This window comes from Hemiscyllium ocellatum, chromosome 47, assembly GCF_020745735.1.
Source record: "Hemiscyllium ocellatum isolate sHemOce1 chromosome 47, sHemOce1.pat.X.cur, whole genome shotgun sequence".
In the NCBI taxonomy this organism is placed as follows: domain Eukaryota; kingdom Metazoa; phylum Chordata; class Chondrichthyes; order Orectolobiformes; family Hemiscylliidae; genus Hemiscyllium; species Hemiscyllium ocellatum.
Window position 1 is genome coordinate 13,302,632 of NC_083447.1, and position 26,913 is coordinate 13,329,544.

The 26,913-nt window shown below is 42.2% G+C and overlaps 1 protein-coding gene across 4 annotated transcripts in view; it reads left to right on the forward strand.

Annotated features, from left to right (window-relative positions):
- The window catches only part of LOC132836552 (mitogen-activated protein kinase kinase kinase kinase 5-like), a 122,272-nt gene that overhangs the window by 48,962 nt on the left and 46,397 nt on the right, over positions 1 to 26,913 (forward strand). For all 4 annotated transcript variants that reach the window (XM_060855893.1, XM_060855894.1, XM_060855896.1 and 1 more), the window contains exons 5-9: positions 4,523 to 4,578; positions 9,498 to 9,545; positions 14,208 to 14,250; positions 23,894 to 23,966; positions 24,794 to 24,925. In XM_060855893.1, the coding sequence (XP_060711876.1) occupies positions 4,523 to 4,578; positions 9,498 to 9,545; positions 14,208 to 14,250; positions 23,894 to 23,966; positions 24,794 to 24,925 (352 nt within the window). The remainder of the gene's footprint in view (positions 1 to 4,522; positions 4,579 to 9,497; positions 9,546 to 14,207; positions 14,251 to 23,893; positions 23,967 to 24,793; positions 24,926 to 26,913) is intronic.

The following is a 26,913-nucleotide window of genomic DNA, read 5'->3' on the forward strand; positions in this document are numbered from 1 at the left end:
AGCCATTTGAAACATTCAATACCCTCCTTTTCTCCAATGAAACAGTCTGAATTAAGTCTCTTGTCATAATAAGCTTAGCTAGTTTCTCATTACTGGTCACAATGGGTTAAAATCCCTCCCATTCTCTCCCATTCTCTGCCATCGTATAGAATAGTTTCCTGATCAAACATATAAGACTCTAAAGAATGCAGTAGGATAGATGTTTCCCCTGGCTGAAGAGCATAGACCTAGGAAGAGAGTCACAGGATAAGAGAGTAGTCATTTTGAATGGAGATGAAAAAAAATCTTCTGAGAGGATTGTGAAACAGCTGGGTGTTCAGCTGTTGAGTATACTCAAGGCTGAGATTGATTTGGTATTTGGACTTAACGTGGAAATAGAGAACTGTGTGGACTAGGAGGGGTTTGTACTGAACTTGCTTCTTTGGTGATCCTTTAGGATCAAGAATGGCATGTTTCCACTTTTCTTGACTGGGTCTGGGATACCTGATAAGCCCAGCGCATGATCTGCCCAGTCCGTCCCAGCTGAGGCAAGTAATTCTTGGACAGATGAGGTATTTCTAGATTTGTGCCTTCTTTCTGATACCTCAACTTTGCTTCTGCATGCTCCCTGCAAAGTTCATTGACTTTTTTTATGTTCTCGAATAAACCTTCTTCATTTTGGTGGGTCATAAGTCAGGGACTCTCAGGAATAGATGAGAATAATTGATCTTTTCAGGGATGTTTTGAGGACATTGCTAAAGTAATTCCACTGACCTCCTGGCCATCTCCTGTTAGGACTGAGTTGCAAGTTGAACAGTTGTTTCAGAAGTCTGGTGTCAGGCATATAAATGACATGCTTCTCCTAGTGGAAATGAATTTGACTGATTGGCACTGGAATTAAAAATGTAATGACCATGAAACCATTGTTGATTGTCATCAAAACCCATCTGGTTTCCGCCCCTCCGCCCCCGCTTTAGGGAAGGGAATCTGCCAACCTTGCTTGGTCTGACCCACATGTGACTCCAAATCCACAGCAATGTGATTGAATCTTAACTGGTCAAGATACTCAACTGTATTTTACAAAATATACTCCATCATGACAGTGTAGTGTTGTTGCAAAAGATAATTTCACTGCTGGACCTGAGTGCCGTTCATAACAGCAAGCCCACATTGAAGAACTTGTCTTCTTCCCTTTCCTGCAACTTTGGGCCTGAGCTCTCCCTTTGAGTTTCTCTATTTTAACAACTGCTAATTGTCACCTCAAGGCAGCTAGGCAACAGAATCTATAGACACTTCAGGCCCAGTGTTTTTGTGTGGTTGTTTCTGGTTTGTTCAAGCTGATAAGTTGAATGAATTATTGGCTATCCAGGAACCAGCCTTCTGACAGTTGTGTTTGTGGTCTTGCAGGATTCTGCTTATGTTAGGTCAATTGATGAAGTTTTAACTTCACAAGGTCTAAAATCAATATGAGGAAACCGCTGCTCTTTAAAAAAAAATCAACAAACCATCTTGTTTTGCAAAAGTCAGAACTGTTTAAAGACATGTCACTTCATTGTACTCATTTGATGAGGGGGGGAGAGGGGCACATTCATACCACATCATTGCTGAAACAACCACATAATTTGCAGCAGTAACTGACACTAGCTTAATAATGCAAGAGAACTGCAGTACTGAGTTTCAGATCTTCAGACACTAAATTACTGAGAAGATCAATAAACCAAACACTCAATGCACAAACTATTAGTTTCAGCCGAGAGAGAAGGACCAAAGTGAAGGTAGAAAGATTATGGGTGAAGATCTGGAAAAAGTGAGTGGCCTCAAGTACTTATTAGTCAGTGGTGTCAGAAGGAAGTATGAAATGACAATAAAACAATGGATTAATTATGGTAGAAGTTATTCTAAGAAATGCAATGGAATATTGTAAAACCTTTTGGTGGAATTGAAGGGGATATTCTACAAGTCAGCTGAGAGACTAGTCTTATATGTGCAGAAACTTGGACCACCTCAAGAACAGTAGACCAATGATTGGAGACAATTAAGGTGCAAATCCTGAAATGGATGAATGAGGTGATGAAAAATGACAAGATCAGGAATCAACAACTCACAGTGTCAATGTGGAAATACTGAAGAAAGTTGCTGAGAAATGTTGAAATGGCATGGTCATCTGTTTCAGAGAAAGAAATAAAATGTGGTGAGGTCATGATGAAAATGAAATTGTCTGGATGAAGAAGAGGAGCAAGGCTTAAGACTGGATGGAAAGATGCAGTGTCAAAAAAACCTGAAAAACAAGAATTGGGAGAGAAATTAGTGACTTAGGGTTATAGAGATGAACGGTATGGAAACAGACCATTCAGTCCAACTTGTTCATGCCGACCAGATATTGTAAACCGATCTAGTCCCTTTTGCCAGCATTTGGCCCAAACCCCTCTAAATCCAACTTATTCATAAACCCATCTCAATGTCTTTTAAATGTTTTATTTGTATCAGCCTGAACCACTTCTTCTGGTACACATGCACCACCCTCTACATGAAAAAATTGCCTGTACTGTCCCTTTTAAATCTTTTCCCTCTTACCTTAAACCTATGCCCTCTAATTTTAGACTCCCTACAATGGGAAATAGAGGTGGTGATGGGGAAAGTTGACCTATTAGCACTGTGGTGACCCCAAGAGAGAAGTTAAAGAAGAAGATAGAAGAGAAAGTGAGTTGCTGAGGGGGAGAAGGAGAAGAAGAGTAATTGAGAGTGTGACGGAAGTAAGTTATTGATGCTGAGTGAGTTACTATGTGTGAAAGGCAGGTTACTGAAAGTATATGAATTACTGATATTGTGTGAAAAGGGAGTTGCTGGGCTGTGTCACTGTTGTTTTCATCACCAGTCTGATATCTGAACCTGTTTTAATATTTGAATCAGCTATCTAAATGACATAATGTGCCTCAGCAAGGTTGCCCTGGACATGGAATACCAACAGCATGATGCAATATAAATGATAGGAAGTGAACACATATACCCAGAAAGAATTATGCAATGGTGCTGCACAGTTATACTTTTGATAAATATAACAAAGTTTGAAGATTGTTCAAAACTTGGAAATCTAGAAAACAGTGAAGATGATAGCTAAGATCAGAGACTCGTGAAATGGGAGAACACATGATAGATGCAGTTTAATGCAAGATGATACATTGAAGAAATAGGAGCAGGAATAGACCATTTGGCAGCTTCAGCATGTCTGACCTTAAAAATGGGTGCAGGAACCGAGGGACCTGGGGTTCACGTGCAAATGTTTGAGGAGATAATACAAGTTATAGTACCAGTTTGCTCGGATCGGTGCTGGGACCTCTACTTTTTGTCATTTACATAAATGATTTGGATGCGAGCATAAGAGGTACAGTTAGTAAGTTTGCAGATGACACCAAAATTGTCATTGGTAGTGGACAGTGAAGAAGGTTACCTCAGAGTACAACAGGATCTTGATCAGATGGGCCAATGGGCCGAGATGGAGTTTAATTCAGATAAATGCGAAGTGCGGCATTTTGGGAAAGCAAATCTTAGCAGGACTTATACACATAGTGGTAAGGTCCTAGAGTGTGTTGCTGAACAAAGAGACCTTGGAATGCAGGTTCGTAGCTCCTTGAAAGTGGAGTCGCAGGTAGATAGGATAGTGAAGGCAGCGTTTGGTATGCTTTCCTTTATTGGTCAGAGTATAGAGTACAGGAGTTGGGACGTCATGTTGCAGCTGTACAGGACCTTGGTTAGGCCATTGTTGCAATATTGCGTGCAATTCTGGTCTCCTTCCTATTGGAAAAATGTTGTGAAACTTGAAAGGGTTCAGAAAAGATTTACAAGAATGTTGCCAGGGTTGGAGGATCTGAGCTATAGGGAGAGCCTGAACAGGCTGGGGCTGTTTTCCCTGGAGCATCGGAGGCTGAGGGGTGACCTTATAGAGGTTTACAAAATTATGAGGGGCATGGATAGGATAAATAGACAAAGTCTTTTCCCTGGGGTGGGGGAGTCCAGAACTAGAGGGCATAGATTTAGGGTGAGAGGGGAAAGATATAAAAGGGACCTAAGGGGCAACTTCTTCACACAGAGGGTGGTGCGTGTATGGAATGAGCTGCCAGAGGAAGTGGTGGAGGCTGGTACAATTGCAAAATTTAAGATGTATTTGGATGGGTATATGAATAGGAAGGGTTTGGAGGGATATGGCAGGTGGGACTAGATTGGGGTTGGAATATCTGGAGGGCATGGATGGGTTGGACCAAAGGGTCTGTTTTCCTGCTGTATATCTTTGACTCTATAACTCCTACAAGTGATGATGCTCATGACCAAGAGATGGTAGCTTGAACTTTGCAGCCATTGACCTAGGGAACATTAATAAGTTTGTTAAAATAGGGAAATGTAGGTAAAGAAGTAAAGAATAAAGCTGTGACTCTCACTCATGGATGTGAAACTGAAGACTTCCCCTTTTATTTGTGTTAGCACAAAGATTTTTATTGTAACGGACAAGTAAACAGCATTAACTTCTCTTTTCTTTTCTTCCTGCTAGTAACTGGCCCACTCTCTGAGTTGCAGATTGCTTACATCAGCAGAGAGACACTACAGGTGAGGGCTACTGCTGAATAGTTTTATAATTTAATTTGATAACTTCGATAATTTGTAATGCAATGACAGAAGTGTGTTGTCATTGACAATCCTTGACTCATTGTTCAAGGGAGGCCTCCTCCATGATTTCAACCAACTCAGTTCTCAAAGTCAATGTACAGTTAATAATCATTCACCACAGGTATGTGTGTCATGCAAATTTCTAATTTATAAAATGGAAACAGTTCAAAACAAAAGATACTGTTCCGTCAAAGCTAATTAATTCAGTTAATGTGCAATCTGTCTGACTGATGCATTATGTCAACAAATACTTGCTGATCCTGAAAGGGAATCAAGTTAGAGTATTGGCTGTTTTTCCTCATCTTTGGTTTCAAAAGTGATCTGTTGTTCTCTCTGAGAGAGATTATATTATGCATTTCTAAATCCTCTAATACTTCCTTACAAGAGGAAGTGGTGGAAGCTAGTACAACTGCAACATTTAAAAGGCATTTGGATGGGTATATGAATAGGAAGGGTTTGGAGGGATATAGGCCAGATGCTGGCAGGTGGGACTTGATTGGGTTGGGATATCTGGTTGGCATGGACGGGTTGGACCGGAGGGTCTGTTTCCGTGCTCTACATCTCTATGACATCCTTTGTAACATTTCCCAATGATAGATATTAAACTAACCGACCAATCGTTAGCATTTTTGTCTCTCATTTTGAATAAGGGTATTATATTGGCAGTTTTCTAGTCTCTGGAATTTTTTTCAGAATCTAAGGATTCTGAGAAGATCACTACCTGTGGTACATTAGCTCTGTAACTGTTTCCATTAAGATCCGAGGATCTTATCACCCTTTAGTGCCATTAGTTTTCCTAGTACATTTTCTCAAGTGATTTTTGGGAGGTTGAGTTTTATAGAGGTCTGTGTTGCTGGTTAAAGCACAGCAGGTTAAGCAGCATCCAAGGAACAGGAAATTCGACGTTTCGGGTCAGAGCCCTTCATCAGGAATGAGGAGAGGGTGCCAGGCAGGCTAAGATAAAAGGTAGGGAGGAGGGACTTGGGGGAGGGGTGATGGAGATGTGATAGGTGGAAGGAGGTCAAGGTGAGGGTGATATGCCGGAGTGGGGTGGGGGCGGAGAGGTCAGGAAGAGGATTGCAGGTTAGGAGGGCGGTGCTGAGTTCAAGGGAATCGACTGAGACAAGGTGGGGGGAGGGGAAATTAGGAAACTGGAGAAATCCGAGTTCATCCCTTGTGGCTGGAGGGTTCCCAGACGGAAGATGAGGCGCTCTTCCTCCAACCGTCGTGTTGTTATGTTCTGGCGATGGAGGAGTTCAAGGACCTGCATGTCTTCGGTGGAGTGGGAGGGAGAGTTAAAGTGTTGAGCCACGGGGTGGTTGGGTTGGTTGGTTCGGGCGTCCCAGAGGTGTTCCCTGAAGCGTTCTGCAAGCAGGCGGCCTGTCTCCCCAATATAGAGGAGGCCACATCGGGTGCAGCGGATGCAATAGATGATGTGAGTGGAGGTGCAGGTGAATTTGTGGCGGATATAGAAGGATCCCTTGGGGCCTTGGAGAGAAGTAAGGGAGGAGGTGTGGACGCAAGTTTTGCATTTCCTGCGGTTGCAGGGGAAGGTGCCGGGAGTGGAGGTTGGGTTGGTGGGAGGTGTGGACCTGACGAGGGAGTCACGAAGGGAGTGGTCTTTGCGGAACGCTGATAGGGGAGGGGAGGGAAATATATCCCTGGTGGTGGGGTCCGTTTGGAGTTGGCGGAAATGACGGCGGATGATGCGCTGTATACGGAGGTTGGTGGGGTGGTAGGTGAGAACCAGTGGGGTTCTGTCTTGGTGGCGGTTGGAGGGGCGGGGCTCAAGGGCGAATTTCCTGTTCCTTGGATGCTGCCTAACCTGCTGTACTTTAACCAGCAATACATTTTCAGCTCTGATCTCCAGCATCTGCAGACCTCACTTTTTACTTTTATAGAGGTCTGAGCAACATGGGCTGGAGCAAGATTTGTGACAGAGGATGAGAGGTCCAGTGAGGCCAGTCTCAATATTGTGGACATCTCGCTCTATTTTATATGCTTTGAACAAGCAGTGCAATGAGTTTATCGCTAGGCAGCACCCAGATGCTAATAGAGGGAATTGTAAAACACTTTGCTAACTGCCCAGCCACTTATTAATCTTAAGCTTCCCATTTGAAAAACCACACCAAACAAGCCAGATGCTGAGAAAACTCAACATGGAACTCGGAACAGGTACCTGATGAATTCCACTTGAAGTTTGCTCTGATGCCAGGTTTCCAGCATGGAGATCCTTCAATGTACTCCATGGACACCAGCTACACATACCCCATAGCCACATACAATGGCATTGATACATGCCAACCTCTAAGAATATTCATTGCACATCTTCAATCCACTGCAAGTTGCTTCTGCACCTCAATGCACTGGCAATTATAATTGTAATACTGCTCAGGGACACTGTGCTCATGGACTGGACCAGGCTGTATTTCCAGCCTGTTCTCTTGCTTTCAAAGTGCTCATTAATTCTGAGCCTATATGGATGTTCACAACATCCCTGCCTTGGACTTTACCACTTCAGCCAGAGATACCAGGCTTATATTAGTTTCTCCTTGCCCATGCCATTTAATGCAGAAGCTTGTGATGGTTGACAGCAGCTTCAGTCAAGTCAGGGAGATAGCCATCAAACTGAGACAAAAGTACTGAGAACCTTAGAATGTCTGACAGTGTCTGTAGAGAGAAGTGTAGTTAATGTTTCAGGTTCACTATGACAATAGGCTTTTAAAGCTGGCACAGTCTCAGGGATGCTGGTGAATTCCATGATATTCGCTGGGTGGTACGTTGTTCTCAGAATGGTACAATGGGGCTGGAATTGGACAATGGGGATGCCATTCGGCAGGTACTCGAGGTGTTTTGTAAAATGCAGTAAGAAGCTTATAGGCCTTGCAGCAAGACTCCCTCCAAAAACTTTAACGCAGCTCATACGTGGCCAAAAATGTGAAAGGTTCAAGCCATTGTGTTTATTGTCTTCCCACCTTTAGCCTCTTGTTTAGAACATAGAACTTTACACAGCAGTACAAGCCCTTTGGCTCTCGATGTTGCGCTGACCTGTGAAACCAGTCTGAAACCCATCTAACCTACACTATTCCATTTGTTTATCCAATGACCATTTAAATGCCCTTAGAGTTGGCGAGTCTACTACCATTGCAGTCAGTGCATTCCACGCCCCTTCTACTCTCTGAGAAAAGAAACTACCTCTGACAACTGTCCTGTATCTGTCACCCCTCAATTAAAAGCTATGCCCCCTCATGCCAGCCATCACCATCTGATGAAAAGGCTCTCACTGTCCAACTATCTAACCCTCTGATTATCTTATATGCCTCAATTAAGTCACCTGTCGAGAGTATGGTGCTGGAAAAGCACAGCAGGTCAGCCGGAGCAGGAGAATTCAGCTCAGCACCATTCTCATGACCTGTCCCATCTGTCAATCTTCCTTCCCACCTGTCAATTTTCCTTCCCACCTATCCACTCCACCCTCCTCTCCAACCTATCACCTTCACCCCCACCTCCATCTACATATTGCACTCTCAGTTTCTCCGCGCTCTTCCCCCCCCCCCAAGCCCCACCTCCCTCCCATTTATCTCTCCACCCCCGAGGCTCCCAGCCTCATTCCTGATGAAGGGCTTATGCCTGAAACATTGATTCTCCTGCTCCTCAGATGCTGCCTGACCTGCTGTGCTTTTCCAGCACTACACTCAACTCTGATCTCCAGCATCTGCAGTCCCCACTTTCTCCTCATCAATGAGGTCACCTCTCTACTTTCTTCTCTCTAATGAAAACAGCCTCGAATTCCACAGCCTTTCCTTGTAAGATCATTCCCCCATACCAGGCAACATCCTAGTAAATCTCTCCTGAACCCTTTCCAAAGCTTCCACATTCTTCCTATAATGAGGTGACTAGAACTGCACGCAATACTTCAAGTGCAGCCACACCAGAGTTTTGTACAGCTGCAGCATGACCTCATGGTTCCATAACTCAATCCCTCTACCAATAAAAGCTAACACACGTACACCTTCGTAACAACCTAATCAATCTGGGTGGCAACTTTCAGGCATCTGTGTACATGGACACTGAGATCCCTCTGTTCATCTACACTACCAAGAATCTTACCATTACCCCAGTACTCTGAATTCCTGTTTACTTAATATTTTAGGAATACTATAAGTGTTTTCTAGTGTTTATTCTGCTCTTTCCTTGTTCACCATTATTATTTCCCCAGCCTTGATCTCTAAAGGGACTGTGTTTTCTTTACCACTTTTTATAAAAAAAAACATACATTAGATTAGATTAGCTAGTGTGGAAACAGGCCCTTCGGCCCAACAAGTCCACACCGACCCTCCGAAGAGCAACCCACCCAGACCTATTCCCCTACACTTAACACCACAGGCAATTTAGCACAGCCAATTCACCTAACCTGCGCATCTTTGGACTGTGGGAGGAAACCGGAGTACCCAGGGGAAACCCACATAAACACTGGGAGAATATGCAAACTCCACACAGACAGCTGCCCGAGTTGGGAATTGAACCTGGGTCCCTGGCACTGTGAGGCAGCAGTGCTAACCACTGAGCCATCATGCTGCCCTTTAAAGAAACTCTTACTGTCCCTTTTAACCTTACTTGCTAACTTCCCTTGTAGTTTATTTGCTCCCTCCTTATTATCATTTGATTTTTTTTGGCTTTTAAAAGTTTCTGTCCTTTGGCTTGCCACTAATCTTTGCCACATTGTATGTTTTGTCTTTAGATCAGAGTCCCTACGGTGTGGAAACAGGCCTTTCTTTCATTTTGATACTGGGAAGAGAATTGAACAAAATATTATAATTCAAGATTAATTCTAACTTCTATATTTTGTTTCGCTTTAGGGCTTGGAATATCTACACAATCAGGGGAAGATACACCGAGATATCAAGGTAGGTTATCCTGCCATCAGTTATTGTTATAGTAAACGGACTATGGTATTGTCCAAGATATGGATAAATGTAAGATTTTTTAATATTTATAAAACAGTGACAGAGTGATTGAGGTGTCAGTGGGGGAGTATTTTGGGGCAAAATTTCATAATTCTATTAGTTTTAAAATAGTTATAGAAATGAATAAAACTAATCAAAAAGTGAAAGTTCTAAACTGGAGTAAGGCTAATTTTGATGATATTAAATATGAACTTTCAAAACTTGAGAAAGGAACATTTGGGAAATGGAAAGTTTCTAAAAATGAGTAACTAGTTCAGACAGTACATCCCTGTTCATGTGAACGGCAAGGCTGGTAGGTGTAGGGAATACTCAATAACTAGAGAAATTGAAGCTCCGGTCTCGATATAGAAGGAGCCATATGTCAAGTATAGACAACTGGGATCGAGTGAATCCCTTGACAAATATAAACTCAATAGGAATATACTTTAGAGAGAAATTAGGATGGCAATTAGGAAACATGAAATAGCTTTAAATAGGTTAAGGAGAATCCAAAGAGATTCTATAAGTACATTACATTAACAGCAAAAACGTAACAAGAGAGAGAATAGGGGCCCTTACAGATCAATGTGGCCGTCAATGTTTGGAACATATGAGATGGGAAAGATACTCAATGAACATTTAGTTGGAGAAGGACCCGGAAGCGAGTGAACTTGGCGAAATAGTGATTGTAAATGAGTTCAGGCAGGTGAACCTCAGAATATGAGTTCCCTGATTGTGGCTGTTAATCTGGTCCACTCAGGGAATCCTGGCTGACAGGTAAGAACAGAACTCTCTGCCTGCTCCCCCTTCTGTGTTTACATTGAAACCCACATGTCATTGAAAAGGGTGCATGTGGTATCCACCAGTGCGCTCAGTGTTTTTAGGGAGATGTGAGCACTGATGAGAATAGTGCTTTATTTTTCCCGCCAACTTTATTTTGATTTAGTCCCCTTATTCTCAGTGAAAAATGTAGAATAACGTTTTTGCACAATGGGGTATTTTTATTGAGTCACTACACATACTCGCACAGCCACAGGTGATTTGGGGAAATGTAAACACTACTGCTGGACCCCCTTTCGGTGCAGTGGAAGTGTGGGAGAATTTTTAAAAACACAGGAGTCTCAGCAGAAAGAACAAGACCATCAGAGTGTCAAGGACCCTCCGCATGTAAATAAAGGGCATGTCAGCCTGTATGGAGTTATTTCGTGATGTCTTGAAAAGAGTTCATATTGTAGGTGCTGAAGGTATTAAAACTCATAATGGTAGATAAATCCCCTGGACCTGATCAGGTGTTTTCCTGAGCTTTGTGGAAAGCTAGCGAAAGGATTGACAGCCATGGGTGAGGCTCCAGAAGACTGGAGTTTGGATAATGTGGTACCTTATTTAAGAAGGGTTGTAAGGAAAAGCCAGGGAACGGTAGACCAGTGAGCCTTATATCAGTGATGGCTAAGTTGTTGGAGGAGTCCTGAGGAACAGGATTTACATGTATTCAGAAAGGCAAGGACTGATTAGGGATAGACAACATAGGAAATTGTGTCTCACTAACTTGATTGAGTTAATTGAAGAGGTGATAAAGAAGATTGCTAATGGCAGGGTGGTAGACGTTGTATATTTGGTCTTCAGCAAGGTGTTTGACAAGGTAGATTGGTTAGTAAGGTTCGATCACATGGCATCTGGGGGAGCTAGCCAGTTGGACACAAAATTGGCTTGAATGTAGGAGATGAAGGGTGGTGGTAGAGGGTTGCTTTTTGGAATGGAGGCCTGTGACCAGTGATGTGCCACAGGATCTGTGTTGGGCACTTTGCTTTTCATCACTTACATAACTGATTTGGATGTGAATAAAGAAGGTATGGTCAGCAAGGAGATGACACCAAAATAGTGGACAGTGAAGAAGATTATCTCACATTACAATGGAACCTTGTTTGGATAGGCTAACGGGCCAAGGAGTGGCAAATGGAGTTTACTTTAGATAAATGTGATGTATTTACACTCTGATAAGGCAGGACTTATACAAGTAATGGTAGGGCCCTGTTGACTGTTGCGCACAACAGACCTGGGGATGCAGGTGCATAGTTCCTTGAAAATTGAGTTGCAGTTACTCTGGATAGTGAAGAAGGCATTTGGCACACTTACCTTCATTGGTCAGAGTATTGACTATTGGCATTGCTATGTCATGTTGCAGTTGTACAGGAAATTGATGAGAGCAATTTTAGAATACTGCATATAATTCTGGTCACCCTTCTATAGGAAGGATGTTGTTAAACTTGAGAGGCTGCAGAAAAAAATTACAAGAATATTGCTGGGCTTAGAGGGTTTGAGTTATAGGAAGAGGCTGAATAGGCTGGGGTTACTTTCCCTGGAGCCTCATAGGCTGAGGGGTAATATTATAGAGGTTTATAAAATCATGAGGGGCATGGATAGGGTGAATAGTTATTGTCTTTTTCCAAGGTTGGGGGAGTCCATAACTAGAAGGCATAGATTTAAGGTGAGAGGGGAAAGATTTTAAAAAGGACCTGAGGGGTAACTTTTCCATGCAGAAAGTGATACATGTATGGAACAGGCTGCCAGATGAAGTGATGGAGATAGGTAGAATAACAACATTTATAAGGCATTTGGATAAGTAGATTAATAGGAAGGATTCAAGGAGATATAGGCCAAATGCTGGCAAATGGGATTCGGTCAGATTGGAATGTCTGGTTGGTGCAGATGAGCTGGACTGAAGGGTCTACTTGTACAACTCTATCTGCTCCACTATGTCATCTAGTGAACAGAGTATGCAATGACACCATGATATTAAATAAAATTGAGTGGGAAATATGGGCAACAAGTTACAAAGGCTGAATCTTTTCTGGCTAAGTGTCACTTCCCTCAAGTTTTTGAAGGGTTTCTTGTCAGGAAGCTGAGCAAGGTCTTTCGCCATGTTTTACGAATGTTGTCTCATTAACTAACTTCATTATCCCAGTGGTGCCCTCTCATCTGATTCTAGCCCAATCTTACAGAGTCACAGACTCATAGAGATATACAGCACGGAAACAGACCCTTTTTAGATTTGGGTGTTCAAGTGGCTTTTAGACACACACACATAAGCAAAGAATGGATGGATATGGACTATGGACAGGCAGAAAGGATTAGATTAGATTACTTACAGTGTGGAAACAGGCCCTTCGGCCCAACAAGTCCACACTGACCCGCTGAAGTGCACCCACCCAGACCCATTCCCCTACGTTTACCCCTGCACCTAACAGTACGGGCAATTTAACATGGCCAATTCAACTAACCTGCACATTTTTGGACTGTGGGAGGAAACAGGAGCACCCGGAGGAAACCCACACAGACACTAGGAGAATGTGCAAACTCCACACAGACAGTCGCCTGAGGCGGGAATTGAACTTGGGTCTCTGGTGCTATGAGGCTGCAGTGCTAACCACTGTGCCACTGTGCCGCCCACAACTAGTTTAACTTGGCGTCATGTTTAGCACAACATTGTGGGCCACAGGGCCTCTTCCTGCGCCGTACTGTTCTATGTTCTATATAGTGGGCGGCACGGTGGCACAGTGGTTAGCACTGCTGCCTCACAGCGCCAGAGACCCGAGTTCAATTCCCGACTCAGGCGACTGACTGTGTGGAGTTTGCACGTTCTCCCCATGTCTGCGTGGGTTTCCTCCGAGTGTTCCGGTTTCCTCCCGGAAACCTGTGCGGGTCAGGTGAATTGGCTATGCTAAATTGCCCATAGTGTTAGGTAAGGGGTAAATGTAGGGATATGGGTGGGTTTCGCTTCGGCGGGTCGGTGTGGACTTGTTGGGCCGAAGGGCCTGTTTCCACACTGTAAGTAATCTAATCTAAAATAAAAATTCCTGAGTATCATGAATCATCGTGTGATGATTACCGAAGCAAACTGAACAAAACCATGGAGAAACAAAAATGGGTCTGGGCCAACCTCACAAGTGTTTGGACCATCAGGCAGTAAATCAGTGGATAATGAGGACTGAGTGTATGCGCCTTGGGTAAGGGTCCTGTCACTGCGCCTAATAACATATGGCAGAACAAAGTGTGGCTAGATCCACCTGTGTGGATGCACATCCACATAAGTGTGTGTGTTTATTAAGCTAATAAATGACACAAAACAGGAGACCATTCAGCCTATCCTGCCTGTGTATGATCTTTGGTTGAACTATCCAATTAATTTCATCTCTCTGCCCTATCCTCATGATCCTACAAATCGACTTCTTTCTAACATTGCTTTCAATTCATTTTTGAATGTTACAATTGAATCTGCTTTTACTACCCTTTCATTCCAGATAATAATGACACACTGTGAAGTAAAATGTTTTCATGTTATTACCTCTGGGCACCGATTCTTCTGCAAACAGTTTCTCATTTGTTCTTATCAAAATCCTTCACCTTTAGAATCCTTTAAAATCTCCTCATCTCCTCTGCATTTGTATCTGAGTGTATGTCCACTTGTTCATTCTGAGTCAATGTTCATGTCTACAATTAAAGTATATGTTTGCACTGTGGACACATGAACATGTCTACACCATAAATAGAACTATGTTGCTCAAGCAAGTCGAATTGCCTGTGGTCTTTTGAGTGACACTGACCTGTTTTATTTTCTCACTGCAGGGAGCAAATATTCTTATCAATGACAATGGAGATGTAAAATTAGGTGAGTCAGAAAAATGGACATATGTTGTATTTGATTCTACCTGTCATCAACACTTTCATTAAGGAATAATATGATGCCGATTTAGTAAACGCTACTTTTACAATGGCCCAACAAACATTCCCTAGATACGTAGAGTATGGGTGAGATACAGAGAAAAGGTCTCTCTTTACAGTCTGCTCAAACACTCGGGCAGTTACAGGATGGTGTTAGATACAGTAGGACTGTCAGAGTTAGAGATGCAAGTCACTTTGAGGCTCAAAAAATCATCTGCAGAGTTGATTGAGAGAAGTTGATGCTCATTGGACTTTGTATTTAACCCGGACCAACCAACTCAACCACCCCGTGGCTCAACACTTTAACTCCCCCTCCCACTCCACTAAGGACATGCAGGTCCTTGGACTCCTCCATCGCCAGACCATAACAACACGACGGTTGGAGGAAGAGCGCCTCATCTTCCGCCTGGGAACCCTCCAACCACCAGGGATGAACTCAGATTTCTCCAGTTTCCTCATTTCCCCTCCCCCCACCTTGTCTCAGTCGAATCCCTCGAACTCAGCACCGCCCTCCTAACCTGCAATCTTCTTCCTGACCTCTCCGCCCCCACCCCACTCCGGTCTATCACCCTCACCTTGACCTCCTTCCACCTATCACATCTCCATCGCCCCTCCCCCAAGTCCCTCCTCCTTACCTTTTATCTTAGCCTGCTGGACACATTTTCCTCATTCCTGATGAAGGCCTTATGCCCGAAATGTCGAATTTCCTGTTCCTTGGATGCTGCCTGACCTGCTGCGCTTTTCCAGCAACACATTTTCAGCTTTGTATTTAAGAGCTGAGTTTTCTGGATGGATATTGTCTTCTGATTATAAAAAAAAATGCTGAGTTTTCCCGATGGGTAGTGTTTGTTACTTGTTAATTGGGTGACTTGGTGATGGCATTCTTAAAATAAAAAAGAAAGAGCTGAGCTCTTCTTCAGTGGGGTGTTGGCTTCTGGACAAAAGATTGAGAAAGAAAAGGTAGAAACTGATGTTTGTACTATACTTTAGAGTGTTATGACGGACCCGCGGGGTCCCGTCTTTGCGTGTTCTTTTGGGAGGAGAGACCCACACTGGCAACTTTAGTTTGGCGCAGACTGTCGTTTATTCACAGAATCCTAACTGGGAAACAATACAACGAATTATCAAGCATGCATTCGTTGGAGAAGGCGTTCTCCCCCCCCCCTGTTCGGACTTGGCACAGTTATACTTCGCGCTGCCTGGAGTCCCCGGTTAGATTTTCCTTGTCCGCCTTCCTCATTGGTCCGTTCATCTGCGCGCGATGGGATCCGTCTTCCCATTGGCCGCATCGAGGTGCCTGTCCAGCTCCTGCTGTGCTTGACAATGGCACAGACGTCCTGGGGCCAGCGGTTCCGATCCCGTAATCAATAGTTCATTGTTTAGAGAATCAACTCTCATTACTATGTGTCTGACAGGCTAGTCATTTTCCGAGATTTAATCAATAGTTTCAGCAAGTAAATTAACAGGTACTTTTATCAACTATGAGTTCCGATAGCGCAATTCACACTGTCTGACAGTTACAGGTTCCTTTATCAACTATGAGTTCCGATAGAGCAATTCACACTGTCTGACAGCTACAGGTTCCTTTATCAATCATGAGTTTCGATGGAGCAATTGACACTGGCTGGCAGTTACAGGCTCCATGATTTAATTAATAAAATGTATATCAATTGCGAGCTCCAGACAGGTAGTCATGCAGTTGCCAGCTTCAGCCCGCATGGCTGTTATTAACCGTTTCAGGGCTGGAACTAGAAGTGTCTGTTGCAGTAATAGTATTACCCTCCCTAGCCCTACATTAAACACCCTAGTAGTGTAATCACCCCAACAAGAGTTACAAAATAATCTATAAAAGTCTTTTGCTGTCTAATTCAGCATATAGATATCAATGTATGAAACAAAGCTTCCTCTATCAACCACTGCCAGAATAGATACAGCACAGAGTTTGATACTGATTCCCTCTATGCTGTCCTCTCAAAGATCTGGGCTCTGCAGCATACTGGTCAGGAAAGTTCATGCCAAGGAAAGTCAAGACCCAAGTCACAAACTGAACCAAACCTAACCACCAGGATAGAAGACAGCATAACGTTATGTCAGTAATACAAATTCATTAAGTTCACCTTTTGTCTACATTATTTTAACGTACTTTCCCCCAAACAAGTTTTGAAATCAGTCTAAAAATGAAACAATGATCCAATCAATTTTAAAGTTACTGTTACCAGTGAACTCATCATCTTGTGGGCCGTCTAACAGCTTCATTAATGGGAAGTCACTAAAACAGGAAATAACAAATAACTTGCCCATACAAATAAAATTACTGGCTGCTGCATCATCCAACGGATAATCTTTATTTTTGATTGTGATAGGAACAATGTCTGCAGCAGATACTGTGAGAGAAAATGTACAGAATACCCAACACAACCCTCCAGTCTATGCCTTTGTTTATGCATCTGTCCAGCCACTTTATACTTAACCCTGTTAGCACAGCCTTTATCCCTTTCCCTCTTATGTGTTTTACACAGCTTTCCCTCAAATAATAAAAGAAAAACAAAGATTCTACAGTTATGTAGTGTATTTCACAATCACTAAGCGTCTCAAAGAAATTTACAGCCATGGATGTACTTTTTGAGGTCTGATAACTTGCATAATATAGAAAATACACCAATCAACCTGTGTACAGCAAGTTCCCAGAAACAGTAATGTGCTAATGTCCAGATAATATTTTTATGCTATATTGATTGAGGAATAATAGGACGCTGAAGAGGACTCTCATATTATCCTTGAAAATGGATCATTTACATTCATCCAATTAGACCCATGGGACCTTTGTTTTAATGTTTCATCTGACAGATGGCACTTCTGACAATGCACCACTCCTCTAGCCTTGATTTTTATTCTAAGTCCTGGGGAGAGACATTCTATTAGACTGATACAAAAGTGCTACTAACCGGGCCACGTGCATTCAGATTATTTTTTGCTGCAACCGCACCTTCACTCAGACAGTTCCACATTCTGACTACTCTCTGGAAAAAGACATTTCTTCTAAATTTGTTATTGGCTTTATCATTTGCTATTTTTATTTATGTATGCTAGTTTTGGCCTACACTGCAAGGTTGGAACATGTTCACCTTATCAAACCTTTCTAAAATCTTGAGCAGTCCTCCTATTAGCTCGCTTTTCACTCTTCCCTTTTTCAGAGAGAAGAGTCTCAGTCTGTTGAGTCTTTCCTGTTAGGTATCACCTCTCAGTTCTTGCATTCTCCCTACAAATCTTTCTTTCATCTCCGCTTTGTCCTCCCTCGAACATGGAAATCAGAATTAGTAGCGTTTGAATAGTTTGGCTGCTTAAAGTGTAGCTCTCTAATTGCTGCAATTGCCTGCAATTTCAGTGAAAGATTCATTTTGCTTCTGAACCAAGTGATAGGTGAGCACAGGAGTTAAAGTGGGTGTATTTGCAAGTAACCTCACTCAAACGGTCCATAAGGATGTGCTATCTGGAAACATTCACTCCTTCATCACTGTATCATCTACAAAATGCAGCAACTCTCCAAGTCTCCTTTGATAGCATCTTCCAAACTTGTGGCCTTAAACATCTATATAAAAGAAAAACAAGGGCATGAGACCTCCACCACCTGAAGGCTGCACAATACGCAACCCTGACTTGGAACTATATTGCGCCACTCCTTGACTGTCACTCGGTCAAAATCCTGGAACTCTTTTCTTAACAGCATTTGGTTGAACCTATACGACATGAACAGCGATGGTTCAAGAAGGTGTCTTTCAACCGTACTGTCAAGGGCAATTTGACATGGGTAACAAATTGTGGCCTAATCAAATCATGCAAAAGAATGAATTTTAAAAAATGACTTCCCACACTGCTTTTCAGCCATTGAAGTATTTGAAGCACATAATGCCTACTGTAAAGTGAGAAACAGCTGACAAATCACGCACAGCAAGATGCTACAAATAGAAATGTGCTCACCTGTTTCAGGTGTTAGTTGAGTAATAAATAATCAAAGAATCTTACAGTATAGAAAGTGGATATTTGGTCCTTCCTGTCCACGACAACTCTGGAAAAGCTATTCAGCAACATAGATTCCTGGCTTTTACCCCATAACTCTGTCGATTTGTTTTCTTTCATTTTAGCGAGTTTTGAGAAGATTTATAGCTCAGGTTGAGGTTCCAGATGGAGGTTGCTCGTGAAGCTGGAAGGTTCATTTCCACACATTTCATCACCCTACTAAGTAATATCTTCAGTGAGCCTCCAGTCAAGGCACCTTACGTAATTCCTGCTTTCTATTTATATGTTTGGGTTTCTTTGGGTTGGTGACGTAATTTCATGTGGTGATGTCCTTTCCTGTGGTGATGTCATTTCCTGTTCTTTTTCTCAGGGGGTGGTAGATGGGGTCTAATTTGATGTGTTTGTTGATGCAGTTTCTTTTATTTCATGCCCAATTGCCTTTTTGAAATTCTAGTGGAATTTGCTTCAATTGTCCTGTATTCCAGATCATTGTAACATATTGTGTGAAACAAAATTCCCATTCCCATTACTTCTTACGCTAATAATTTTAAATCTGCAATATTGCTATGTCCCACTCAGAGGAAACAGTTTCTTCCTACTGGCTCTAACAAAATCCCTCATAATCTTGCATTCATCCTTAACCCTGTGTGCTCTGAAGAGAACAGTTCCAGCTTCTGCAATCTCTCCAAAAACTATACCTCCTACTTGGTGTCATGCTTGCAAAAGAACTCTGTAGCTTCTCCAAGACCCTGACACTCTTCCTAAATTGTGCTGTACAGATATTGTTCAAACATTAGACATCAAGATGGGGGAAGAAGACAGAAAAAAATTATTTCTGATGGTGGAAGAGTCTACACAGAGTTTTGAAAATGTGGAATATATTTAACAGTTACTAATTAAAGCAAAGACCAGATCAATACTGAGAAGTATGTTAGATGGGTGGTTGAAAGAACAAAGGGGATAAATGAATGTGGAAAAAGAGCGAGTGACCACATGTGAATTGGCCTTTCTCAAATTTTCTGTTTGCTTTGTAACTCTGTGTAAGTTTACTGTCGCACACTAATTAGCAGTACCCCAGATATGGTGCACAGTATTCAAAGAACTGATAGTGGTAAACCATCTCCAGGCACTGACAGCATCCAAACACACACAGACATTCTTCCAATAATATCACTCGCAGAAGTCTTAGGATTCACACACACTTCTCTCAATTCCATGGAGGCATTGTCACTATATCTGATGTTTGACCTTTATGAAGACCACCCACATCCGTTTGTAAAGCAAAGCTGTCTTATTACTTGTCTATTGTTGAATGAGTCAGTATCAAGGGGTTACTGGGGGATCTCCCCCATGGGGAGTCCCACAAAACTCTACTAGCAACAATCCACAAGATGGAGCATCACTGATGAAACTTCATCCCAATCCTTTATAGTGTGTTGCCATAACCTGTCACCAGTTGGAGACCTCTTGCCCCTTTTATGGTGGCAAGTATATCCAAACTGTACACCAGGTTATTCCCAAAATGAGACTGGTATCAATTTGGCTCAGTGGGTATGGCACTTTAGATTCGTGAATTGGAACACTGGGCTTCAAATGGGCACCCACTCGAATGGGTGCTCTGGTGCTCCCAATTGCATACCAATGTCTTGATGCCTTAAAGTGTGGAGTTGAGTATGCACTCACATGTTAAGCTCTTTGAGAAGTACCTTACTTGGATGAGAAGGCAGTTTTCAGTTTGTGAATCTCCAAACTCAAACAAATTGGTTCATATTAACGCACAGCTGTTAAGTCCAAACAGTTAACTTTTCTTTGTGAGAAACTTTAGGCACAAGGCAATTTTGTATCACATTGGGTACAATACCTTTAGGTTTTCTGTTTGGCTATTTCTATGCTTTGTGAGGCTGCTGGCCTTATAAGGTACTACCTCCTTTCTTCTGCATACTGCATCTGCTATTGTCCCTTGTGTTCTACAGACAACCCCCACCATCCTGTAGGGCTCAGGGATACTAACTGGGTGCAGAGCTCACCACCAATCCAATTAGAGAACCTGAGGGTAGGCAATTTTGTAGTCATATTGTCACTGGAGTAGTAATCCAGGGACCCAGGCTAATACTCTGGGGACGTGGGCTTAGATCCTATGCAGATGGTGAAACTTGCATTCAATTAACAAATCTTGAATGAAATAAAAAGCTAATCTGATGGCAGTCAGGGGTCGCTTGTTGCTAAAACCCATCTGGTTCACTATAGGGAAGAAGAATCTGCCATCTTTTACTCAGTTTGACCATACCTACGTGTGACTCCAGACCCACAGCTGTGTGGCTAACTCTTAACTGCCCTCTGAAATAACCCAGCAAGAAGGTTCATTTTCAGATGTTTTGTTACCATACTAGGTAACATCATCAGTGAGCCTCCGGATGAAGCGCTGGTGGCATGGCCCGCTTTATATTTCTGCGTTTAGGTTTCCTTGGGTTGGTGATGTAATTTCCTGTTTTTTTTCTCAGGGGGTGGTAAATTAGATCCAGACCACCCCCCGAGAAGAACAACAGGAGATGATATCACCAACCCAAGGAAACCTAAACACATAAATAGAAAGCAGGCCACCAGCGCTTCATCCGGAAGCTCAATGATGTTACCTGGTATGATGGCGAAACATCTGAAAATGAACCTTCCAGTTCAGCGAGCAAACCTACATCCAGAACCTCAACCTGTGCTACAAATCTTCTCAAAACTCACTAATAACCCAGCAAGCCACTCAGTTCGAGGACAATTAGGAATGTACAACAAATGCTGGCCCTGCCAGTGACGCCCACATCCCATTAAAGATAAAATTGATTGTGTCACGTGAGTGATTGTGGTGCTTTGTGTGATTAGGTCCCAAATTTTTGTCTGGGCCTCAGATTCCTGCTCTTGGTTTGAAAATCAAGCCGTTAACAGGATCTAAGGTGACACTCCCAGCAAAGGTCTGATGACACAATTTAGAAAAATCGTTTGGGCTGTTCTCCCCAGTGCTATGACCAGTATCCACATCACTAAAACAGATTAACTGGCCATCATCTCACTGCTGATCAGTGCAGACAGCAATGATTGATGATCAGATGATGTAGTTTCATGAATATGGATGAGGGATAAATATTGACAAAGACACTAAGGTAGTTCCCCAATCTTCTTCAAAATTGTGCCAAAGGTCTTTTACATCCATCTGAGAGACTTGATGGGCCTCTGTTTAAGCTAGCACTGCCAACAATGCAGAGCTCTCTGAGTTCTGATCTGGGTGTGTCAACAAGATTATGCACTCACCTGTTAAGTTCTTTGAGAAGTACCTTTATGGGATTGGACTTGACCCTAAATCCTCTGACTCAAAGGTGAGGGCACTAACACCTGAGCTACAGTTGACATCGTTATAAGACCAGATGTGGGTAACAAAGCGTAGGATACCTTCTCCAAAAAGGTTGTGGATGCTGGAATAATTGAAGAGTTGAAGACTGGCAGGTAGACAGAGTTCAGCTCTACAATGATATAATTGAGTGACAGACTTGAAGGATTGAATAGTCTCCTCCCATTCCTGTGGATCATTGAATTGAGGCTCCAGATGCCTGTCCATTTGATATAAAATATATCATGGAGAACTTGGACTGTGTTTCTTTATGTTCTATGAATAAACAGCTTTGCTTTAACTGAAAAACAGAGCAGGCTCAAGGAGCCAAAGGTGTCTTCTTGATCCTAATGCCGTTAGCAGCCTAGAATGTAGGACTGAAAAAGCAATGAAATCACCACAGGGGTAAAGATTATCTTGCAGTTTTACACTGGAAGCCAGTAGTAATAAATCATCATCAATTTTTATAAGGTTATTTGTCCCTGTTCTTGTAAGTTACTTTCTAAAAGTATTTTGCCTTGGTTGCCTTTATCTTACTGAATGGTCTTTTAGTGGATTATCTAGCTGCAAGACCCAGGAGACAGAAGAGACACAATCTTAAATACAATTTTCATAAGTGATGAAATTGTTTTTATATATAAACATTTTTAAGGAGTTTGCATTTTAAACAATTAGCACACAGCTTTGGTGTATTTGTAAAGGTATTTAATAATTAACTCGGTCAGTCTTTTCTGAAACATGATTTTAAAGCAGTACGTGTCAAAGAGCAGATGACTGAAGGCCTCCTGGAGAGTTAATGAAGGTTTGTTTATAACATGGAGCTTTCCAACAGAAGAGAGAAAACATGGAAAACTTGGTTTTGGGTTCACCGTAATCAAGGATCGATTTTTGGTCTGATAAAATTAGCACTGGGAAAGGTTTTGTTCAGTTCAAAGATCTGAATGGGATCAAATGCAAGCATTGTTTGAATCACAAAAGGAGAGAGTTCAGAGTAGTTAGGAAAATAAATTACTTTAGTGTAAGATTGTTGTTTTTGAAAACTTGCTGACTAACAGTGTTTGGTTGATGGACTGAGGAAGTCCAAACTCAAATGGGTAACTAGTCAAGGGAAAGTCCTTGCAACTTACTGGAATAGAACAGAAAAGAAGTAGTTAAGTTAGCCTGCAGATTTGAATGTGAAGGAAACTTTCTTTGGATTTTGATTAACTGTAAAATGGTGGTGTTTGCAAGTAGGTAGGATTCTGTTTTGCATGGTGTTTGAAATCTTCTAAATTGGATTATATGATTATTTATTTTGTTCTACTTTTCTCTTTGTTAAATTAAAATAAAGAGCAATCATGATCTGTCAAATCAGGATTAATTCTGGAATCTAATGTATCCAGTAATAACGTCAACTAAGAACATAACACTTGTTGTCAAAAATGAACACGCACACAGGTGAGGGTACCACAGACACAACAGATTGCAAGAGTGGGGACCTGTGGGACTGGCCTCAATGTAAAAAGAAACAAGCCTAATTTAACATGGAGATGATGAGCCATGCTGTGTCTGAAGTGTACCCCTATATTGCACTGTTGTGAGCTAGTAAAACGTCCATTTGTGAAAGATTGGCCTAGCTGTCATCCTGGGTGTATATAGGTCTGCCTTGAGTGTGTGAGTAAAAAGCATGTCCTGAGTGTGGTTTGTCCTTGAGGGGAGGCCAGCTAACCAATATGTCAGTGTCCTACGTCTGGCTGTGACGATTGCTGTCCAGAGAGAAGCCACGATAGTGAGGAAAGGACAGTTGTGTTGCAGGCATATTCTGAGTCTGCAGAATAGCCTGGGCCTGCTGTATCTGGTTTATTAAGGAACTGGGACAACCTGGGTATTTGGGGCTGGTCAGCTTAAGTGTCAGACTCTGTGTCTGAAGGGCCAGTCAGCCTGGATGTGTAGATGGCAAGTGGGAGGCTTGGCATGGGCTTGCAAGGGGCAGGCCCGGCTTGGGTAAAAATAAAATGTGAACAATACCAAGTTTATTGTCAAGTTGCATTTCTACATAGTGGTGGTCATAAGTGGAGAGAGGAAAACCAGATATGTGGCTTTTGCTAAATAAGGGGATAAAATGACCTTTCCAACTACCAAGTGGGATAGATCATCTGATGAATTTTACACTCCATTTGATCCCTGAAATTGAATGTTTCATTCTCTCTCTGTTTTCTAGCTGATTTTGGGATTTCGGCTCAAATCACTGCCACATTTGCACGAAGAATGTCCTTCATTGGAACACCGTACTGGTATGATTGTACACTGGGGTTTGAAAAGGTTACTTGGGGCACTAAATTCCACAACCACTGGAGAGGAAAGAGAGGCAATCTGTCTTAGGGACTTTTTGGGTTTTTTTTCTCTTTTTGATTGGTATTGCTTTCCAACTGCATTATCCAACCAAAATGGCAGCTGGTTATTCTTCATCTGGCCTCTGCTAATGCCCCCCATTCCCAGGCTTCCCTCAGTGGCCCTTAAGGATGCATCTCATGTGGCTTCTTTATAAACACTCCCAATGTTCCCAATCATGTGTTTTATGATGGATTGTTTATATTTCACCATCTTCCTTGTCGCCCCTCATTGAGTCATACAGCATGGAAACAGATCCTTTGGTCTAACCAATACATGTTGAACATAATCCCAAACTAAACTAGTCCCACCTGCCTCCTCCTGGCTCAAATCTCTGCAAACTTCTTTTTCTATATATTTAAACATTATTAACTGTGCCCGCTTCCATTACTTCCTCAGGAAGTTCATTCCACACACGAACCACCCTCTGTGTAAAAAACAAAATTGCCTATCATTTCTTTTTCTAAATCTTTCTCCTTTCACCTTAAAAATCCCCAATGCTAGGAAAAAAGACACCTCCCATTAACCCTATCTATACTGCTCATGGTTTTATAAAACTCTATAAGGTCACCTCTCAATTCCCTATGTTCCAGTGATAAAAACTTTCTGCTTCTTTACCTGTGTAAATGGCGAGAGTTTAACTCCAGAATATGAACAAGTAGAAAAAGGAGCTCCTTTGATTTACTGATAACTGTTTCTCATGCTCCATCCGCTTCTGGGTCTTCCACAGGATGGCTCCTGAAGTTGCTGCTGTGGAGTTCAAAGGTGGCTATAATGAGCTGTGTGACATCTGGGCAGTTGGCATCACTGCTATCGAACTGGCTGAACTGCAGCCCCCAATGTTTGATGTTCATCCTTTGAGGTGGGTGCCATTTGCTAATTACTTAGATCTTATTCGAAGTGTCATGCCTCATTGCGGGGGTGACTCGCTGGAAGTCAAGCCTCACTATTCCTGAAGTCATCACAAAAATTAAAGATTTTAAGCAGTACGTGAAGATTCCCCAATTTACCAGGTTGACAGAAAGCATGGATCAGATTCTATGCTTGTTACAAATAATTAGCCGCTAGGTACAGGCGAACAAATATGAACAGTTGGCATTTAACACGAATAATTAGAACTCTGATCCCCTTATAAACATCCCCTTATACACAAAACAAAACTTGCATTTTATGGACAGAGGAGGAGGGAGAGAGGAAGGCATTTGAGTGGTTCTTGAGATGATTGTTACAATTTTTATGCTGATCAGAACACTGCTTCTCAGTCTTCATTCTCTGGAAGCTTTAACTGGCTTGCAAGAGGCACAGAGACTGGTTCATACTACGAAAGGTCTCTGACTCATCAATTAAAAGTCATAGCTTATAGCAACTACTGGAGAGAAAACAAACTGCTTTTCTTTATGCTTAAATGTGATGTCTTCTGTAGAGAACAGAGCTCCTGGTGGAGGTCTGATATATTCTCTCTATCTTGTTCACAGATCCAAGCTATTCAGTTTTATGAGATACAATCACATAGTTGTTGGCAGTGGAAGGCTCACTATTCGTCATCAATAACAGTCACTGGTCTACTAAGCAATCAGTTAATGTAGCGACCAAAGCTCAGTTGGTACACAATGCCTTGGCTCCAGTCATCTGAAAACCACAGTTTAATCACTGTTTGAAACTTGGGGCAGTACTTTAAGTGATGTCAGGTTACTTGTGAGATAACTCCATTGGGGTTGGTATCCCATCACCAAGTCATCCTTTATTTACACTTGGAAAGCGCTTGACACTGATCCAGCTCCCTCAGAGCCAGCTCTCAGAGTGAACAGAATCCCTGACACTCCTGTTTATATTTGTCAACCAGGGCTCCCTGATTAGACCAGATTAACAGCTCCAATCAGGGAATTCATATTCTATGAAGTCCATCTGTTGACCTTGTTACAATCACTACAACTTGCTTCCAAACATGCAGCAATTTTACAGTAAACCTTGGCTTTTAAATCAATCCTTCTATTATTAATATAATTCAAACCTTCTATCAATAACAGTCCACAATTATAAATATAGAAAAATCAAAGAAAGGGCCTTTCTAGAAGTCGACTGTGGTCTGTATAGGAAGCCTTTGCCAACCAGACATTGACCCATTATTGTATGCCTTCAGATTTATTACAGTTACAAGATGTTAATTCGTGTACTATTTAAGGTATTGTGTATTGCCATCAATGTGGCTAGGAAACCCCATACTCTATCGTCAGCCTCTGTTGTACGCCTTCCACTCTGCTTTAAAAATCTGCTTTAAAACGTCGGATTTCCTGTTCCTTGGATGCTGCCTAACCTGCTGTGCTTTAACCAGCAACACATTTTTAGCTCTGATCTCCAGCATCTGCAGACCTCACTTTTTACTTTAAAAATCCACACACAGACCTTAAGATGTCTGTGCAGGAAGAAAAAAAAAATTAGAGGGAGCATTAGTCCTGAATACTCAGCAGTTGAGCATCCATGACGTATGAGGTGAGACTGAGTTAGTTAGGATCGTATTCACTATAGTTTAGAAGAACTAGTGGGGTATCACAAAAACCTATAAAATTCTAAAAGATTGGATTTCCTGATGATGGGGGAGTCCAGATCTGGGGCCATATTTTAAGGACAAGAGGTAAACCTTTAGGACTGAGATGAGGAGAAATTTCTTCACCAGAGAATGGTGAGCTTGTGGAAGTCACTGCCACAGAAGTGGTTGATGCTAAAACATAATGTGTTTTCAAGAAGGGTCTAGATATAGCTGTTGTGGCTAAAGGAATCAAGGGACATGGGGAGAGGGCAGGATTAGAGTATTAAGCTCAACGATCAGCTATGATCATAGTGAATGTTGGA